This window comes from Daphnia pulex, chromosome 10 (assembly GCF_021134715.1).
Source record: "Daphnia pulex isolate KAP4 chromosome 10, ASM2113471v1".
NCBI classification, from domain to species: Eukaryota; Metazoa; Arthropoda; class Branchiopoda; order Diplostraca; family Daphniidae; genus Daphnia; species Daphnia pulex.
This window is the reverse complement of record NC_060026.1, coordinates 15,474,579-15,489,995: the sequence shown is the minus strand read 5'-3', so window position 1 is coordinate 15,489,995 and position 15,417 is coordinate 15,474,579. Positions and strand designations below refer to the sequence as shown.

Below are 15,417 nucleotides of genomic sequence, written 5' to 3'. Positions count from 1 at the left end.
TATTTAAGCTCCCATATAATCATTGCATTTCTATTCTTAGTTTTATTTACCCGCCAAAAAGCATCGAGTGGAGAGCTACGAGCTACGACACCAGTGACCAGACACATCACATCACATTTTCGTAATTTGATTTGTTCTTGTTTTGTTTTTGTTTTTTTCATTATTATTTCGTGCAGCTACGTACGTTTTCAACTCTTTTCGTTTTCTTTATTATATTCTCAATCCACTTTGTTGGCATAAGCCTACTTCAATCGAAAGCAGACTTCAACGAATGCAGACGACAGCCTCTAAATAACCCAAATAAGGCTGTCCCTAAACTGCGAAAGCGAAACGCGAAACGCGAAACGCCTAAAATGCGGAAAAGCTGTGCGAAACGGACCCAAAAGTTGGGACCCTGTTTCGCATTTTAGGCCTTGGGTCCGTACTAAAATGCGAAATCGGTGGGTGCGAAACGTCAACAGAACGTCAACAGACGACGCCATTAACATACGTACTTGCGTCACAAAAATCTACTCGTCAAGATAAAAACACCTTGCCTTCGAGTTAGTTTATCCTAGTTTCTGTTTTGTATATAATTCGTTAAATTAAAAGGATATTACAGTTTTGTGTATTTACCTATTGTATTCATGATTTTGATTTGTGATTCACGTTATTTGCCATTCAATCACCGCAATACTTCTTAAACTTGGTATGTAATTTCGTGGGTTTTTGCAATCTTTGTTGATGATCTAATGGAGGGAATGGATTGAATTTGACATAGTCAATTTATTGATTCCAAACTTAACTCATCTGATGTTTAAGATACTTTGTTTTTTCTAATATTTTTCTTTGCCCAACTAATTGATGCATTTTTTTTAGATAATTAAAGTCATGGGAGATGTCCACTTCATGAAACTCGCTTTGTCGTTTTGCTGAAGTAAGCTGTCTTTCTGCAAAGAAATAAATGAGAGTAAAGAAAAAACTTCCCAATGTGAGGTGACATGATGTTTCACCTGATACATTGTAACCTACATTCTCTGAGGTATTTTTTAGTTAAAATTATCATGCTGTCTGTATGTTATTCTCATACTTGTCTGTTCTCACAGGTAATACATCTACTGTTTCTGAGGTGACGGAAAAATGATGCAAGTGTTTTCTTTTCTAATCGCTTTTCTTGTTCAAAGCAATAATTTGGTTATCCCTGTCATAGAAAACCTTGGTGGAATTCTGAGAGTGGTAATAGTTCCATAGCTCATGCTGCCCAAGTAATAGTGTGGAGCAGGCGTATCTGTGCTTTACTTTTGCTACAAGCGCTAGAAGATTGGCATCACAAATCAAATCTTTGTATTTTCAATCTACAATTCAGGTATCAAAGAATCATTTTTATGTTTAAGGAAAGTTTCGGTTCTTGATTTTTCTTCTTCTGTGATGGCTAGGTGGAGATACAATATGTGTGCATGTGCGCATGGAAAGTGCGTCGTGTCGATGACTTTGTCAACGGGGGAAAAATGTTAAGCTTAATTTGCTCGATAATAGAATTTGTTTTAATCTTTTCTTCTTTTATTATCATTTATTTCATACCTCGGTTGAATCACTCATCAGCCCGTCCCAAGACGCATAGCTGACTTTTGACTTCAATTTTTCATAATTTAAACCGAAATAGTGTAGCGGCTGAAGAAATAAAATTTGATTGCTCCCCCCTTTCAATGTCTTAAATAAAATAATCCCACAGCGGGGTACATTAACACATTGTTACGTCGTCGACGTTCTCTATGTCATTCGATCAATCTGTGTTTCTCTTAGCCGGAATTTCTTTCAACAGTTGTTCGCCGAGGAAAATCGGCTGACCAAGTCGAATGGAAAAACTATCAGCCGATAGCTGCAGCCCGGCGTCTAAATATATATAGCTATTCGATTGAAATTTATTGAAAATGCCACCCAGCTAAAACGTGCTGAAAGCTTCTTCCGCCTCTATTCCACAAAGACTTAATAATTGGAGATTTCTCATTCAAGAGCTCATCCGAGGGACCCCCGTGCTCTTGAAGAAACAAGAGTAATCGAGTCGACTAAATAAATTTAATTTGATAAGACTGTTTTCCCATGAAATACAAACATTTTATTTTCAAAACTCTAGCGAAAAGTAATATTCGTTAATATATAGTGTACACACATTCATATCCATACATACATTCACATTACATATACTATGAGTCATGAAACATGGCGGCCTCAACGGGCCTCATCCGTCAATTTGCACTCTGGTGGGGAAAAGAAAACATTTTCGTTTCGCATTTTGAGGTTTCGCATTTTAGTATGCCCTCCGGCATTTGGTCCCGCGAAACGGTCCAAAAATTTTGGTCCGTTTCGCACAGCCTTTCCGCATTTTAGGCGTTTCGCGTTTCGCGTTTCGCTTTCGCAGTTTAGGGACAGCCCCCAAATAACCCTAACCTCTGACACATAATACGCAGCAGCAACTCGAAAAACCATAGCAACCACTGGCCGATTCGTGAGCAGATGTGAATTTAGTTTCTGACCGAAAAGACCAGCATCAGAATTTGGATTCATTTTCTTCAACATAGCGGTCGCTTACTGGAAATAATTAGTCACACAATTGTTTGGTCTTTGGTTTAAAATGTGGCATATAATGTGGTTGACAACATTGAGCTTCGTGTGTTACTTGTCGGCGATAAACTGTGTCGACCCTGCTCTAATCGCTATCGACACCGAAGCCACAGCCGAAGCAATGGTAAAATTCTAAAATTCCATCTAAATTAATTCCTGGTGCATACTGCATTCCATTCATGTGCCAATCATTATAGTTCACACCACCAAAAAAAACAATAAATCAGCAGCAGACCTCGCAATTAAGATTATCTTAATATGCATGTTCTTTTTCATGCTGTTGTTGTTTAGGGAAACCTTCAAAGATTCGGGTATTTGGAACGTGGGCCTCAAGACTCTTCCTATTCAGAAAGTGTTTGTACAGCTGAATCTTTCAGGAGTGCAATCGAAGATTTTCAATCCTTTGCTGGATTGAAGAAAACAGGTAATGGTCATTGCATTAGTTTCTACATTTTCCTTCAGGTCTTTTATAAAATGTCTGCTCTAAAAATGGTTCGCAGGTGAAATTGATAATGAGACATGTGAAGTGATGAGTAAACCGCGTTGTGGGGTTCCGGATCGAATTCGCCCCGGTCATTCCAGCACTCGCCAGAAACGATTCGTCATTCAAGGCAGGGATAAATAATATTACAAATAAGGTCTCTAAACATTTTAAATGTTGAACTTTCATTCAAATAGGGAGCATTTGGCCTAAAAAACAACTAACTTACAAAATTAAGAACTACACGCCGGATATGAGCCAATCGGACGTGGATCGTGAAATCGCCAGAGCCTTTCAGATGTGGGCAGACGTGGCCGATGTGACCTTCGTCCATGTAAAAAATCCATTGGCTGACGTCGACATCAACATCATGTAACTATATTGTTTAAAATAAAGTGGACACTTCATTATCTGGCAATATTTGATAAATAAAGCTTTTTTTATTGTTTAATTCAGTTTTGCGTCTGGAGAACATGATGACGGGAATTGCGATGATCCCTTCAACGATGGTCCGAATGGTATTTTAGCTCACGCTGCCTTTCCTTCAACAGGAGGTTATGTTCATTTTGACGAAAGCGAAACCTGGACGCTCAACTCTGATAAGGGTAAAACACATTTAATATTTGCCATCCGTCAATAGACCTATGCGTACACTTTCTTTAATTGTTGTTGCTGATTTATTTCTTTGCATCCGCACAGGAACGAATTTATTCCAGGTGGCTACTCACGAGTTCGGGCACGTTTTGGGTCTGAGACACTCCCATGTAAGAACGGCTGTGATGTACCATAAATACGAATATTACCGCCCTGATTTCAAATTAGACAAGGACGACATTCAAGGCATCCAGGTAAATTGAACCATGATTAAGATTCAGCAATCGTTCAATTTTCGCTTAATTCACTTTATTTTTATCTTCCTAATCATACTTAATTTTAAAAAACGCATTTTAGACATTGTATGGGGAGAATCAGTTGCGGAAATTGGAGATTGAATTAAAAGGTGATTTGACTTTTAGAAATCATTAGATAAGAGGAAATTTTGAATGTTGATTTTTAAAAATAATAATGACATTTTTTTAACTGAATTGCAGCCAAAATTGAGCTCTTAAGAGACACCGTGAACGATTTGGTGAAATCCAATACTGACTTGAATAATAAATTAGAAAGTATATATTTAAATTATTTAATTGGTGAAAAATGCATTTTTTAAATGTTGTGAATTGTACAGGGACTCAAATGGAGTTGAAGAAAACGAGGGACAATCTCGATGATGTATCTTCAAAATTAAATGGTAATATTCTTTTATTGAAATTTGAAAAAAATCCACATTCAGTTAAATTTTAAAACGACTGAAAAATAATTAGCAGAAAAGAAATTCACGGACGAGAATTTTTCATTTCCTGAATTTTTCTCTCAATTTTGTTCACAATTTCTCCAAAGTAAGTTTCACGTCAAATTGAGAGAAATCAAACCAGATAAATTAAAGAATTTGAATTTTACAGCCCGAACGAGCCCGGTAGTCGACACTGGTAAAATGCCATCCTCGTGTGCGGATCTGCAGGGAATTGGACACAAACTGAGCGGATTCTTTTCTGTCAAAGGAGCAAAGAAGATGGAAATGGTTTACTGCAACTTTAACGCCAATCAAAATGGTACGACATGTTTTAATAATTATATTAGTTACTGTTTGTCTAATTCTTTTGTTTACAGACATACAGAAATGGATCGGATACGTCGACGTCAAATCGGCGCCCGTCCATTTCTACGTCCAGAGAAATTCTTCATTTTTCAGAGAAAAAACTCCAATTCCGTTCGAGTTGGCGGTGGTGAACGAGGGAAACGCCATGAATTTGACATCGGGGATATTCACGGCACCGAAACCGGGAATTTATTTTTTCTCTTTCAAGGGACTGGCGTTTCTTAAATCTTCATCTTATGCTGAACTTACTTCTTATCTTTATTTTAACGGGAATCGAATCGGGTCGAGTTATGTTGATCATCAGAACAAATCCGTTAATCAATGGAGTCCTGTGACCCTCCAGTCGACGCTAAACTTGAAAAAAGGCGATCAAGTCTGGGTGACGATTAATCATTATGGTTCACCATCGTATTTGCATGAAGATGATCACCGCTACACTCGCTACACCCATTTCATGGGTTGGATGTCGGAGGAGGAAATTGTGGCGGCCCTTTGAGGTTCAACTTCATCGGCAAAACGAAACATTTTTGTTTGATATGTCGACACGAAATTTTGGGGAAGGAAATTTCAAGGGGAAAGGGAAGAAAAAATGAGAAGAAACATTTGGGGAGGGGAATTTTTTCAGTTGGGTGGAACGAATTGATTTAGAGGTAGACATTTCTGTATCAAAAATTGACTGGATGCAATTACACTTACTAAACACACAGACCAAGTTTAAGTTTCTATTTGCAAAACTCTAGACGTGACCAGCAAAAAAAAATTTTGATTGTTTTTCCAAAGGCAGGTTGGACTAGATTCATTTGCCTCTAATTCCTTTATGGATTCCAATTTTGAAATAATTTTTTACTGATGAATTCAAATTTAAGTTGTGCACTCGTCCAGAAAAAATCATCTAAAATCTATCTCTAAAATCAAGGGCAGGGGACTAAAAAAACTAATTTCAAGGGGAAAGGGCAGAAAATTCATTCGATTTAATTCATTAAGGGGTGATGGGCATTTCTTTACGACAATTTAACTGTACATGGTACATGCAACTAGACTTACGAAATACACACATAAAGTTTGTAAATTCTATTCGTAAAACTCTAGACGTTACAAAAAAAAAACTAATTTTGTTTGCCAGCAGATTTACAAAAAAGGCGGGAGGCCTTCAAATGGGAGAAAATTCATTCCCGTCCAATTCATTTGATTCATTTATAGGGTTTGGGATTTTTTCAAGATTTATTCACAGTTACATGCTCTTTAAAGGTTTGCCTATCAGACAAATTCACGCGTCCATCTGAAAAATCAAGTCAAGGAAAAAGGAACTCGATAAACTTAATTCAATTGCCAGATTTAAAATAATAATTAAATTTTTTGAAATTCCGCTTTAAAAAACATGAAACTCCGGGGGGGGGGGGGAGGATTCAACAGTAACTTATCTCATCATGCCAGCGTGATTAAATGTATCGGTGCAGATCGACGTAACACATTTTTGGGTGAATAAATTTGAATTACAAATTTGAATGAATTTGCAAACTCAAAATTGATTTTCTGGCACGAAAATTCTCAGTCATCGCCGATTATTTTACGGCAATTAAAGTACTGTCCGGAAACAGGTTTTTAATGGAATTCAACTTTGAAACGGTAGTCTTATTTCATGTGATATAATAAGTACGAACGAATTATTTAATTAGTCATTTATAGATAGCTTGTTTATTAATTATTATTGTGCATTTACTTTATTGTGGCGTGTGTATATGACAGGTGACAATTATTATAAACGTGGTGATTGAATTAGTAATTGGATATTTGGGTCAGGATTTAATACGCCAATTTCTAACGATAAATTACAAGACGATAAATATTGATATAATATGATTAATTAATCATCAGGGTCGTATTTTATTGATTTATTCTTTATCCTCCGGGTAGGTCGCGTCCCGATAGGCCGTCCACTTTTGAACGTTGGGCAGAGCTTTGACGCGATCGATCAGGGCTTTTAAACGTGGCGCCGCTTTCAAGAAGGCGCTGCCAAATTTCACTTCGAGGAAATCGGAGAAATAAGCGTAGTACGCCAGATCCGCCCAGGTCAGCTGATCACCGACATAGGGCAAATGGGAGAGAATAAACAAGCGTAGGGCAGCATTAAGAATGGAGTGACTTGGCCTTTTTATTGATCAGATGTTGACGTGAAAATATCAAAATCTAAAAAATTGTGTCAACCTGATTGCCGACCAGATATCCCGTGTTGTTCTTTTTCAATTGTTTCTCAACGGCGGCCACGTGAGGGGCGATGGTTATCCGCATGAAATTCTGGTACAGTTCCTTCTTCTTCACAGGATCTTTTTCCACGAACGGCACCGCCACAGCTGTTTTATTACATAATAATCCCAGTCGGTCACGCAATAAAAAATATGGATTCATCATTTTAAATTATTTGATTGCATAATTGTATTACCATTCAACAGGTCGTGAATGTTGTCGGCGTACATGTCGGCCAGGGCCTCCTCCCACTCGTCCTGCCCGGCCAGACCGTGTTTCTTGGCCAGGTATCGGGCAATAGTGTTCGATTGGGCCAGCACCCGCCCGTCCACTTCTAAGATGGGAACATGGCCAAAGGGCGTGGCTGTTGCATTTCAATGAAAAAGAAAAATTTCGAATCAATTTCGACTTCACAAATCTGAATGAAAGGAACAACTTACTGGGCTTGATGGCCGGCCATTCGCAATGGGCAAAACGGATGTCCTGGAATTCGACGCCGGCCTGACTGAGGATCAGCCGGGACAATTCGGCACGACCCTGACGCGGATTGTTAAAGTAATGCAACTTGTAGACGGGCATCTTGTCGACTATAAATCAATGGCAAACTGTGAATAACGCAACTGTGAATGTCGTGAAATTGTGCCGAGCTGTGCGATGTCGATGGCTGCTGATGCCAAACTGCGCAGCAATTGGATTTCGCCTAAATGACAAAGGGACATCAGCAGGATCGATTGAGGAGAGAGGAGAGCAATAAGGACCCAATTCTGTCCCGCGCCTGCGTCCGTCTGTTTCCCTATTCACATATGTGACACCTTTTCAATCGATCGAGAAATGGTCCAACTTTTATATTTCAATCGATTGACGAATAACAAATAATAAATAAAGGGGTCGCCGAGTCAAACAATTTTGGTATACTAAACTGCAAAGGACTTTTTTGGGTGTCCAGATGGTTATATAATAAATATAAGAAAAAGTCTATACGGATTATCTCAGCTCTATTTAGATAAGACTCTTAGCGCTGTACTGGGTTTATATGATTTAATCTAAAGTTATTTTATATGAGATGATATAAGGAGCATTGCCCCATTTCAGCTCTCAGTGTATAACGACTAAGAGAGAAAAATTAATGAACTCCGGACGTTATTCCAGACTAGACATTGGATTTTGGGCGGGGTAGAGCCGGATCGGCCAAAAAACGCCCCATCAATGCCAGGCTTTTATAGACAACTGCTGTTTCTAGCCTTTATATATCACCTCCCTTGTAATGACACTTTCACATCTGTTGATCGTTTTCACTGGAACGGACATTATTATTACTCTGAATCATCACAGCCGTTTGATATTGACTGCTGGCGACGCAGTATAGCGTCGTATATTCATTCGATTGCGAAAAGTTGAACAGAGTGGAACTATACACACAGAAACTTAAGTTTAGTTTTTAATCATGTTATTGTTGCATTTGAGTTTGGTGAGTTTTCGTAGCCCCTTTTTAAAAGTTTTCCCCAATAAGTTGCTAACTTTATTTATGTGCATTTAAAAGGTGTTGCTGCTGTTGTCTACTTGCTTGGTTGTCGCCCAAGGTGAACGATCCGTTATTCTAAAAAATTGACGACTACCACTGAATCTAAATGGATGTGATTTGATGATCAGGTAATCGACCGGATTATTGTTCACTGCCTCCGGTGATGGCGGGCGAGAAGCAATGCAAGGGATACATCCGGAAATGGACGTTCAACGAAACGGAATCGGCCTGCGCCTCTTACGTTTACGGCGGATGCAACGGCACCAAGAATCTTTTCGACACGGAAGAAGAATGTCAAGCCGCTTGCCCCCCTTCTCCCCTGGTTCCGCAGACGAAACAGATGGATGCGTCAACTGACTCAACTTCGCTTGCAACTCCGCCGACTTCCGCCAGCGGCCCGTCCGTACCATCCCCATCAGTATCTTCTGCTGCTAATAGCCGCTATCAGTTGCCTTTATTCGCTTTTCTTTTTAATATTAACCCGATATTTGTAATTGGCAAAACTGGTGAATGATGATAATATTAGCTGACCAGAAGGAGAATACACAATCGAGTATAAAAGCCTGGCATTGATGGGGCGTTTTTTTCATGGATCCTGCTCCGCCCCGCCAAAAATCCAATGTCTAAATAGTCTGGAATAACGTCCGGAGTTTATTTATGTTTCTCTCTTAGTCGGAGAAGCAAAAGATAATTTCTACATTGAGAGCTAAAATGGGGCAATGCTCATTACATCTTCTCATAAAAAAATAACTTTAGATTAAATCATAACACCGGTGGTATTGTTAAAAACAAAGGGTACCTATAGACGGAGAGCCCAAGGATTTCGTGGAATTCGGTTGCTCATACTATGTGTCTATATTGCATGTACTATACAAAGTTTTGAAATGAGAAAAAAGAATTTGTATTGAAACGAAAACTTTGAACATGGTTGCGCTAAAAGGGAGAGATACATTTTTCTGAGAATATAAATTAATAAGTTATTCGCTCTTTCGTTATTGCTGGATTGCGTAATAATAATAGATCATATTACGTCAATTTCTGTTCGAAACTCAAACAGAAGCCTTGGTTACCCAACTGCGGTGAGTCCGACGACGGAGTTAACGTTTCGTCGCCATTCGTCCGGTAGAGCAATCGAAACGGTTTGGCTGTACCTGTGGAATTTTTAAAAAAGAATGACGTAACTATATAAACGTAAATAATAGCTATACAAGAGTTAGTTGATACTACTTACTGCAAATGGTTTGTTGCGTGTCGGCCTCGTCCATCTGGGACAAAAGGGTTCCGCAGAAACGATCCCGTTGGTTGACCGGCTCGGTCATGGGGAAACTGAATCCGCCGGGGAATACCACGTAATCGTTGGCGCACGAACTGGATTCCAATCGTTGGCTTCTAGCCTCCACTCGGCCGGAAAGGCTGAACGGCTGGCCGTTGGCCACTTGACAGTGAGACAGGCACAGCATCGTGGCCACTTGACCGCTGCTCTGCACAATAAAAAAAAAAAAAAAGAAGAAAAAGAAAAACATGAAACAATCAAATCCAACCCGGATAAATTATTTTAAATTATCAATTAACTAATAGTAATAATAATATTATTTTTAATCATACAATTTTTAAAAATGATTATTTTACTGTGAAATATAAAATAAAATTTAAAATTTGAAACAATTCAATCCAAGAAATTATTAAATGATTAATTTAATTCTAATAATATAATTTATACAAAAGTAATTTTAATAATTAAATCACTTGTAGAATAAAAAAGGAAAACGTGAAATAGAAATAATAATTGGTTGAGAGATTGATATAATATACCTGTCGGTTGACCAACTCTGTCCGGAAACAAATGTAATAATCCTGACTGGCCAGTTGACGTGTCGCCCGACTGGTCGTGTCCATCCAGTTGAAAGTCATGATCGAACCCGTCGACGTTGTGAAATACTGCAGGCAATCCTCCGGCGCTAAACAAACAAACAAAACAAAACAAAACAAACAAGTTTTCGTTTTGTCAATTATTTAAGGCCAATTGATTACAAGTTTTACCTAAGAATTCGGAATCACAAGGGAGCATAGCGATTTTGATCCTCCAATAGCGAGGGGAGGATGAAGTGCCGAGTGTCATCACCAGCTGGACGCTGGTAGAAACTCGCGGGAGCATCAAATACACTTTCGAATTTTTTTTAAGAATTCATTTTTAAATTATTCGGAGTAAATAATTAATTAGCATTAATATACTGTGCTGTCCGTTGGCGTCTCCACAAATGATTGGAATTTTATTGAGAGCGCCGGCCACTTGAAAACTGTCAATGTTGCAAACGCTTTCCGTATTGGGTTGCGCAAGTGAGAACGCCTGGAAATCCAGACTGTATACAAAAATTGTATCAACATTGATCAAACTAATCTAATTTATATTTTTAGCAATTTTATAGTAATTTTATACCGTATTTGCCCCAGTACTGTACAGACGTTTACTTCTCCTCAGGATATCGAAGCATTCATTGCAAATTTGACTGACTCTATCAAGTCGGCTGCTCTGAAAAGTAAACTCCCATTTCATCCCTCCCGAGCTCCTGCTAGGATGCCCTGGTGGTCCGATATGATGTGGTCTCTGCGTAAAAAGCTGAAAGTCGCCTACAAACTCAGCCGTGAGTCTCCCTCTCAAGGGAATAGAGACGCGTACAGTCACCTCAAAGCCGAATACCAAAGGACCCTAAGAGCAGGTAAAAAAGAAAGCTGGAAATCCTTCTGCTCCAATAACCTAAACGGAGATATTTTTGGAGAGTTAAAAAAGTTGACGTTATCCACCCCAGTAAACAATCATCCTTCAGAACTACTAATTGATGGAGTTTCCATTACCGACCCAAAGGACATCCTTTCTGCCTTCAGCTCGCACTTCTTCCCGACTAACCCTCCAGATGACTCATTTCACAAATCCGCTCTGCTCTCCTCAACTACCTTCTGCGAAGCACCTCTCTCCTCTACGGAATTTCTTGTCCTCCCTTCCGAAGTTAAGCAGGCCTTCGATAGTGTACGCCTCTCTAAGTCCGCCGGCTCGGACGGAATCTCGTCCATCTGGCTAAGCCATTCCTTCGATTTAATAAAATCCCATTTAGCGGCCCTCTTCTCGGTTTGCTTTAACCTCGGCTACTTTCCTAATTGCTGGAAAACCGCCTCTATCGTCATCCTTAAAAAAAACAATAAACCGAATTACCTTCACCCAAACTGTTTCAGACCAATCAGTATTATCAACAGCCTCTCTAAACTGTTTGAGAAAATCATTCTTGCTAAACTCAAAGCTTTGGCTGCTACGCACTCTTGGTTCAGCCCCAGTCAGCATGGTTTCAGGGCAGGTTTATCCACAGAAACGGCCTCCCTCTCTCTTATTAAGTTAATCGAAGGCAACAAAAAAAAGAAGATGGTCACTTGTTGTGCTTTTTTAGACATTAAGTCAGCTTTTGACGCGACCTGGCACCCAGCCATTCTGAACAGCCTGATCAAAAAAGGCTGCCCCCAGTTTTTAGTAAAAATTCTGGGTGACTTCCTCAGCTCTCGCTCAAGCATTTTGAAAAACGCTTCGGACACCTTCACTGCCAACACTGAGCTCGGTTGTCCTCAAGGCAGTGCCCTCTCGCCGTTTCTTTGGAACATTCTTATAGAGGAACTGCTAAGCCTTAGTTTCCCCTTCCCCTTCCTTATTTTGGCGTATGCAGATGACATTGTTCTCTGTGCAATGGACAAAAACTATGATACTGCTTTTGCCAACCTTCAAGCAATGTGCGATTCCTCTGTAGCATGGGGTCGTTCGGTCAAACTTACTTTCAACGGTTTAAAATCCGTCTTCATGGTCTTCTCCTCGAAACGAACCCTGCCGTCTTTGCCCTTGAAGGTTGACAACGTATGTGTTGCTCGTTCCCACTCATGCCTGTACCTTGGTCTAACCATCGATGACAAACTCAGCTGGAACACCCACATATCTAACAAATGCGCTGCGGTAAAAAAACTTTTGTTTCTTATTCTAAAATGCTGTCGGCTTTCGTGGGGCCTCTCGCGTAATGCAATTTCTCTTCTATATAAAACAACCGTGATTCCCACTATACTATACAACTGCTCTGTTTGGGCCTCGGCCATCCGCAGGAAGCGTGTAATTGCAGCCCTGAAATCCGCCCAACGCCCTTTTGCGCTGACCATTGGCCGTCTGTTCAAATCCACGTCTACTGACGCGGCCCTCATTCTCGCCAACACCCTCCCTCTGCACCTCAAAATAATCGAAACGGTGCTAAAGAGATCCATCTCTACCCTAGCTGCGCTTCTGCCACCCTCGTCGTTACAAGTTGCTGGCGTTATCTCTGCCAAAATTCTGGCGTCTGAAGCTCCAGCAGGCATACCCCTTGGTCTGCACAGGAAAAGACTGTTGCGGTCAGAAATGCTTTCCCTTTGGAATGAAGCCTGGCAAAATGCAAATACTGGTGCCCAGACCCGCTTGTTCTTTCCCTCAGTGGAATCCGCCTCGATTTTGTCCTCCTCTAAATTACCCTTCTTTCTCTGCAGCTTTCTCTCGGGCCACTGCGGCTTAAACAACTTTCTCTTTAAAATCAAAAAGTCTCCGTCACCGCTCTGTCCCTGCCTTTCAGGGGAAGTGGAAGATGTGGCTCATATTTTGTTTGTCTGTACCAGCCACGCCGTACACAGAGTCAGCCTTATTAATTCTGCGGTTGAGTTAAAGCTGTCGTGGCCAGTCCCATTAGACGCTTTCTCCCAATCCAAAATTCTTTGGTCTTCGCTTGTTAAATTCCTATGTTCTATCAAAAGACTTTAACCACCACCACCTTTTCCCAGTTCTTTATATTTTACTTCTTCTCTTAGTTGCGTCTTGGTACTCTGTACATTTTTGCATGGGTCCATCGTGCCCTAATTTCTGGCGCTTTAACCCTGCTTTCATCCTCAGGCTCTAGCGGGCGCCTTAACCGGACCGTGGCCGTAAGAGTCGTCCGGTGCTTCGCGGTGCTGGTGACATCCAAATCAGCATCTCGTCGCTCCGGACTATCTGGGGGGTCGGCAGCGGCGTCTTTTTATTCTTTTTAGTCTTCCTATTCTCTTTACTCGTGCTCTTAGTTGATGCATTTTGGCCGCTCTTTTGTTTCGCATGAGTCCCTCGTGCCTTAATTTCTGGCGCTTTTAACCCTGCTCTCATCCTCAGGCTCTAGCGGGCGCCTTAACCGGACCGTGGCCGTAAGAGTCGTCCGCTGCTTCGCGGTGCTGGTGACATCCAAATCAGCATCTCGTCGCACCGGTCTATCTGGGGGGTCGGCAGCGGCGTCCTTTTATTCTTTTTTAGTCTTCTTATTCTTTTTTACTCAGTTTTTCAATCGCGTGCCGCTCCGCTTCACTTTCCAGAATTCCAGTTCTACTTTCGATCTTCTGCCTAATCTTTCCTCTCGGTTCCCTCTCTCTTCTCCCATCCTCCTCTCTTATCCTTATTTTATCTCTACTTCATAATAATGTGACTCTTGTATTTTACCATGCCTATGACAATAAATTGGTAACATTCGCCTTCGGCGAATACACACCTCATTTAAAAAAAATACCGTATTTGGCAGACGGGTTTCCTTTGTTCCATGAGGTATTGGTCCAGTTTGACGGTCAATCCGCAACTGCTCTCCGAACTGATCACGGCAGGAGATTGCCAGTACGTGTTATTAAACGTAATCAGTGGTCCGCAACTGGTTATTTCATCTTCACACAAAATTCGAAAATTTTAAATGAATTCAACTTAATTTTTTGAAACAATCAAATCACTTACTGACGCAACAGGTGAGTCCCATCCTACAGTCTCCCCCCGTCTGGAACCAAAAATATTTTTTTTTTAAATTTAATTTAATTAAGTTAATTAATGAATAAATTTACCGATCGCCCTCCGTAGTAAGTGCAAACAGGTGCCAGAAGGCAAATTCCCATTTCTTCGGCATTGGTCGACACGCAGGGCATGAAATTCGACAGCGGATTGACGTTTCTCATTTTCGAATAAAATCGGTTGCCGTTACTGTTGCCAGTCGGCTGGCCCCGATGCATAGCGGGCCGTCTGAAAAAACGGCCAGAAAGGACGTCATCTTTTATAAAAATAAAAAATGAATTTGAAATTCCCGCGCGTCATAATAAACTAAAATAAGAGCTAATCCATACTTGATTCATCTTCCACTTGAGGTGTCAGAGGTCCTAGTCGACTTGGAGACCTTCCTTCGATGATCCTAACATCCTCCAGAGTGTCTACCATCCAAATAGAAAATTGTCTTTTGTCTAATTAACTGTTTAATGAATCACTTACCAACATAAGGTGGTGGGCGATTATTGAACCAATAAGGTCTGAACGGATTAAAGTTGGTATAATAAGGCTCACTTGCAAAACTGATACGCTGTCTGGCATTCCTGCTGTCGTTGGAAGTAGTACTAATCACTGGACGACTGTCGTTGAACGCACCGTGGGCCGGAATAATAATAATCAGCCAACAAAGAGCAGCAGCACCAATTAACTGCAGTAGTAACATCTTGTTATAAGACGATGTTGCTGTACGTGACCGCGATCTTCTTCTGTCTGTCGACAAATATGCTAAGGGGTTGACTCTTCAAAGTATATAGTATAGCATCTCTACTACTATATTATTGCGCTGCGGACGTGTTCGGAACTTTGCCTTTCTATTTTTCGCTCCAGGGTTTTTATTCTTATTCTGGTTCCTGTGCTACGCGTGGGAAAAAACTGGATGGCGACGAAATTGACAAAGTTCATTGCACCGATTTTTTGGAATTTGACTGTGCTGGCCTGGTGGAATATCAAGTTTCTCAACTTTATCTTTTTTGTGTTCCACGATGTTCAGAGAG

The 15,417-nt window shown here is 40.5% G+C and overlaps 5 protein-coding genes and 1 long non-coding RNA gene across 10 annotated transcripts; 4 read left to right on the top strand and 2 right to left on the bottom strand.

Annotated features, from left to right (window-relative positions):
* Nucleotides 1-324: 324 nt before the first annotated feature.
* Nucleotides 325-1,344, top strand: LOC124205580. 4 transcript variants are annotated; one of them, XR_006879400.1, is made up of 4 exons: nucleotides 325-688; nucleotides 859-1,021; nucleotides 1,086-1,108; nucleotides 1,190-1,344. It is a non-coding gene; the product is annotated as an uncharacterized LOC124205580 (long non-coding RNA). The 4 variants fall into 4 exon arrangements; XR_006879402.1 differs by lacking the exon at nucleotides 1,086-1,108 and having other exon boundaries at nucleotides 326-688; nucleotides 1,164-1,344; XR_006879401.1 differs by lacking the exon at nucleotides 1,086-1,108 and having other exon boundaries at nucleotides 327-688.
* A 1,105-nt stretch (nucleotides 1,345-2,449) lies between these two features.
* Nucleotides 2,450-4,353, top strand: LOC124203548 (matrix metalloproteinase-9-like). Its single transcript, XM_046600220.1, has 9 exons — nucleotides 2,450-2,725; nucleotides 2,893-3,025; nucleotides 3,102-3,212; nucleotides 3,262-3,454; nucleotides 3,539-3,687; nucleotides 3,782-3,930; nucleotides 4,034-4,082; nucleotides 4,174-4,248; nucleotides 4,325-4,353. Exons 1-9 carry the CDS (start codon nucleotides 2,612-2,614, stop codon nucleotides 4,351-4,353), a joined length of 1,002 nt encoding a protein of 333 aa, XP_046456176.1. The 5' UTR covers nucleotides 2,450-2,611.
* Nucleotides 4,354-4,451: 98 nt separating this feature from the next.
* On the top strand, nucleotides 4,452-5,459 carry LOC124205576 (complement C1q tumor necrosis factor-related protein 2-like). Its single transcript, XM_046603023.1, has 3 exons — nucleotides 4,452-4,521; nucleotides 4,585-4,734; nucleotides 4,793-5,459. Exons 2-3 carry the CDS (start codon nucleotides 4,617-4,619, stop codon nucleotides 5,275-5,277), a joined length of 603 nt encoding a protein of 200 aa, XP_046458979.1. The 5' UTR covers nucleotides 4,452-4,521; nucleotides 4,585-4,616; the 3' UTR covers nucleotides 5,278-5,459.
* Nucleotides 5,460-6,467: 1,008 nt separating this feature from the next.
* Nucleotides 6,468-7,730, bottom strand: LOC124205575 (probable glutathione S-transferase 7). The gene is made up of 4 exons (XM_046603022.1): nucleotides 7,466-7,730; nucleotides 7,222-7,389; nucleotides 6,987-7,132; nucleotides 6,468-6,856 (listed from the first exon to the last, which is right to left on the bottom strand). The coding sequence occupies exons 1-4, from the start codon at nucleotides 7,602-7,604 to the stop codon at nucleotides 6,674-6,676; spliced, it is 636 nt and encodes a 211-aa protein (XP_046458978.1). The 5' UTR covers nucleotides 7,605-7,730; the 3' UTR covers nucleotides 6,468-6,673.
* A 566-nt stretch (nucleotides 7,731-8,296) lies between these two features.
* On the top strand, nucleotides 8,297-9,113 carry LOC124205574 (kunitz-type serine protease inhibitor TCI-like). The gene is made up of 3 exons (XM_046603021.1): nucleotides 8,297-8,493; nucleotides 8,566-8,605; nucleotides 8,676-9,113. The coding sequence occupies exons 1-3, from the start codon at nucleotides 8,470-8,472 to the stop codon at nucleotides 9,059-9,061; spliced, it is 450 nt and encodes a 149-aa protein (XP_046458977.1). The 5' UTR covers nucleotides 8,297-8,469; the 3' UTR covers nucleotides 9,062-9,113.
* A 319-nt stretch (nucleotides 9,114-9,432) lies between these two features.
* LOC124205573 lies at nucleotides 9,433-15,177 on the bottom strand. 2 transcript variants are annotated; one of them, XM_046603020.1, is made up of 10 exons: nucleotides 14,939-15,177; nucleotides 14,725-14,808; nucleotides 14,449-14,651; nucleotides 14,345-14,384; nucleotides 14,130-14,277; nucleotides 10,780-10,907; nucleotides 10,588-10,710; nucleotides 10,360-10,505; nucleotides 9,779-10,028; nucleotides 9,433-9,698 (listed from the first exon to the last, which is right to left on the bottom strand). In XM_046603020.1, the coding sequence occupies exons 1-10, from the start codon at nucleotides 15,084-15,086 to the stop codon at nucleotides 9,574-9,576; spliced, it is 1,395 nt and encodes a 464-aa protein (XP_046458976.1). In that variant the 5' UTR covers nucleotides 15,087-15,177; the 3' UTR covers nucleotides 9,433-9,573. The 2 variants fall into 2 exon arrangements, with proteins under 2 accessions (XP_046458976.1, XP_046458975.1); XM_046603019.1 differs by having other exon boundaries at nucleotides 14,867-15,176.
* Nucleotides 15,178-15,417: the final 240 nt, after the last annotated feature.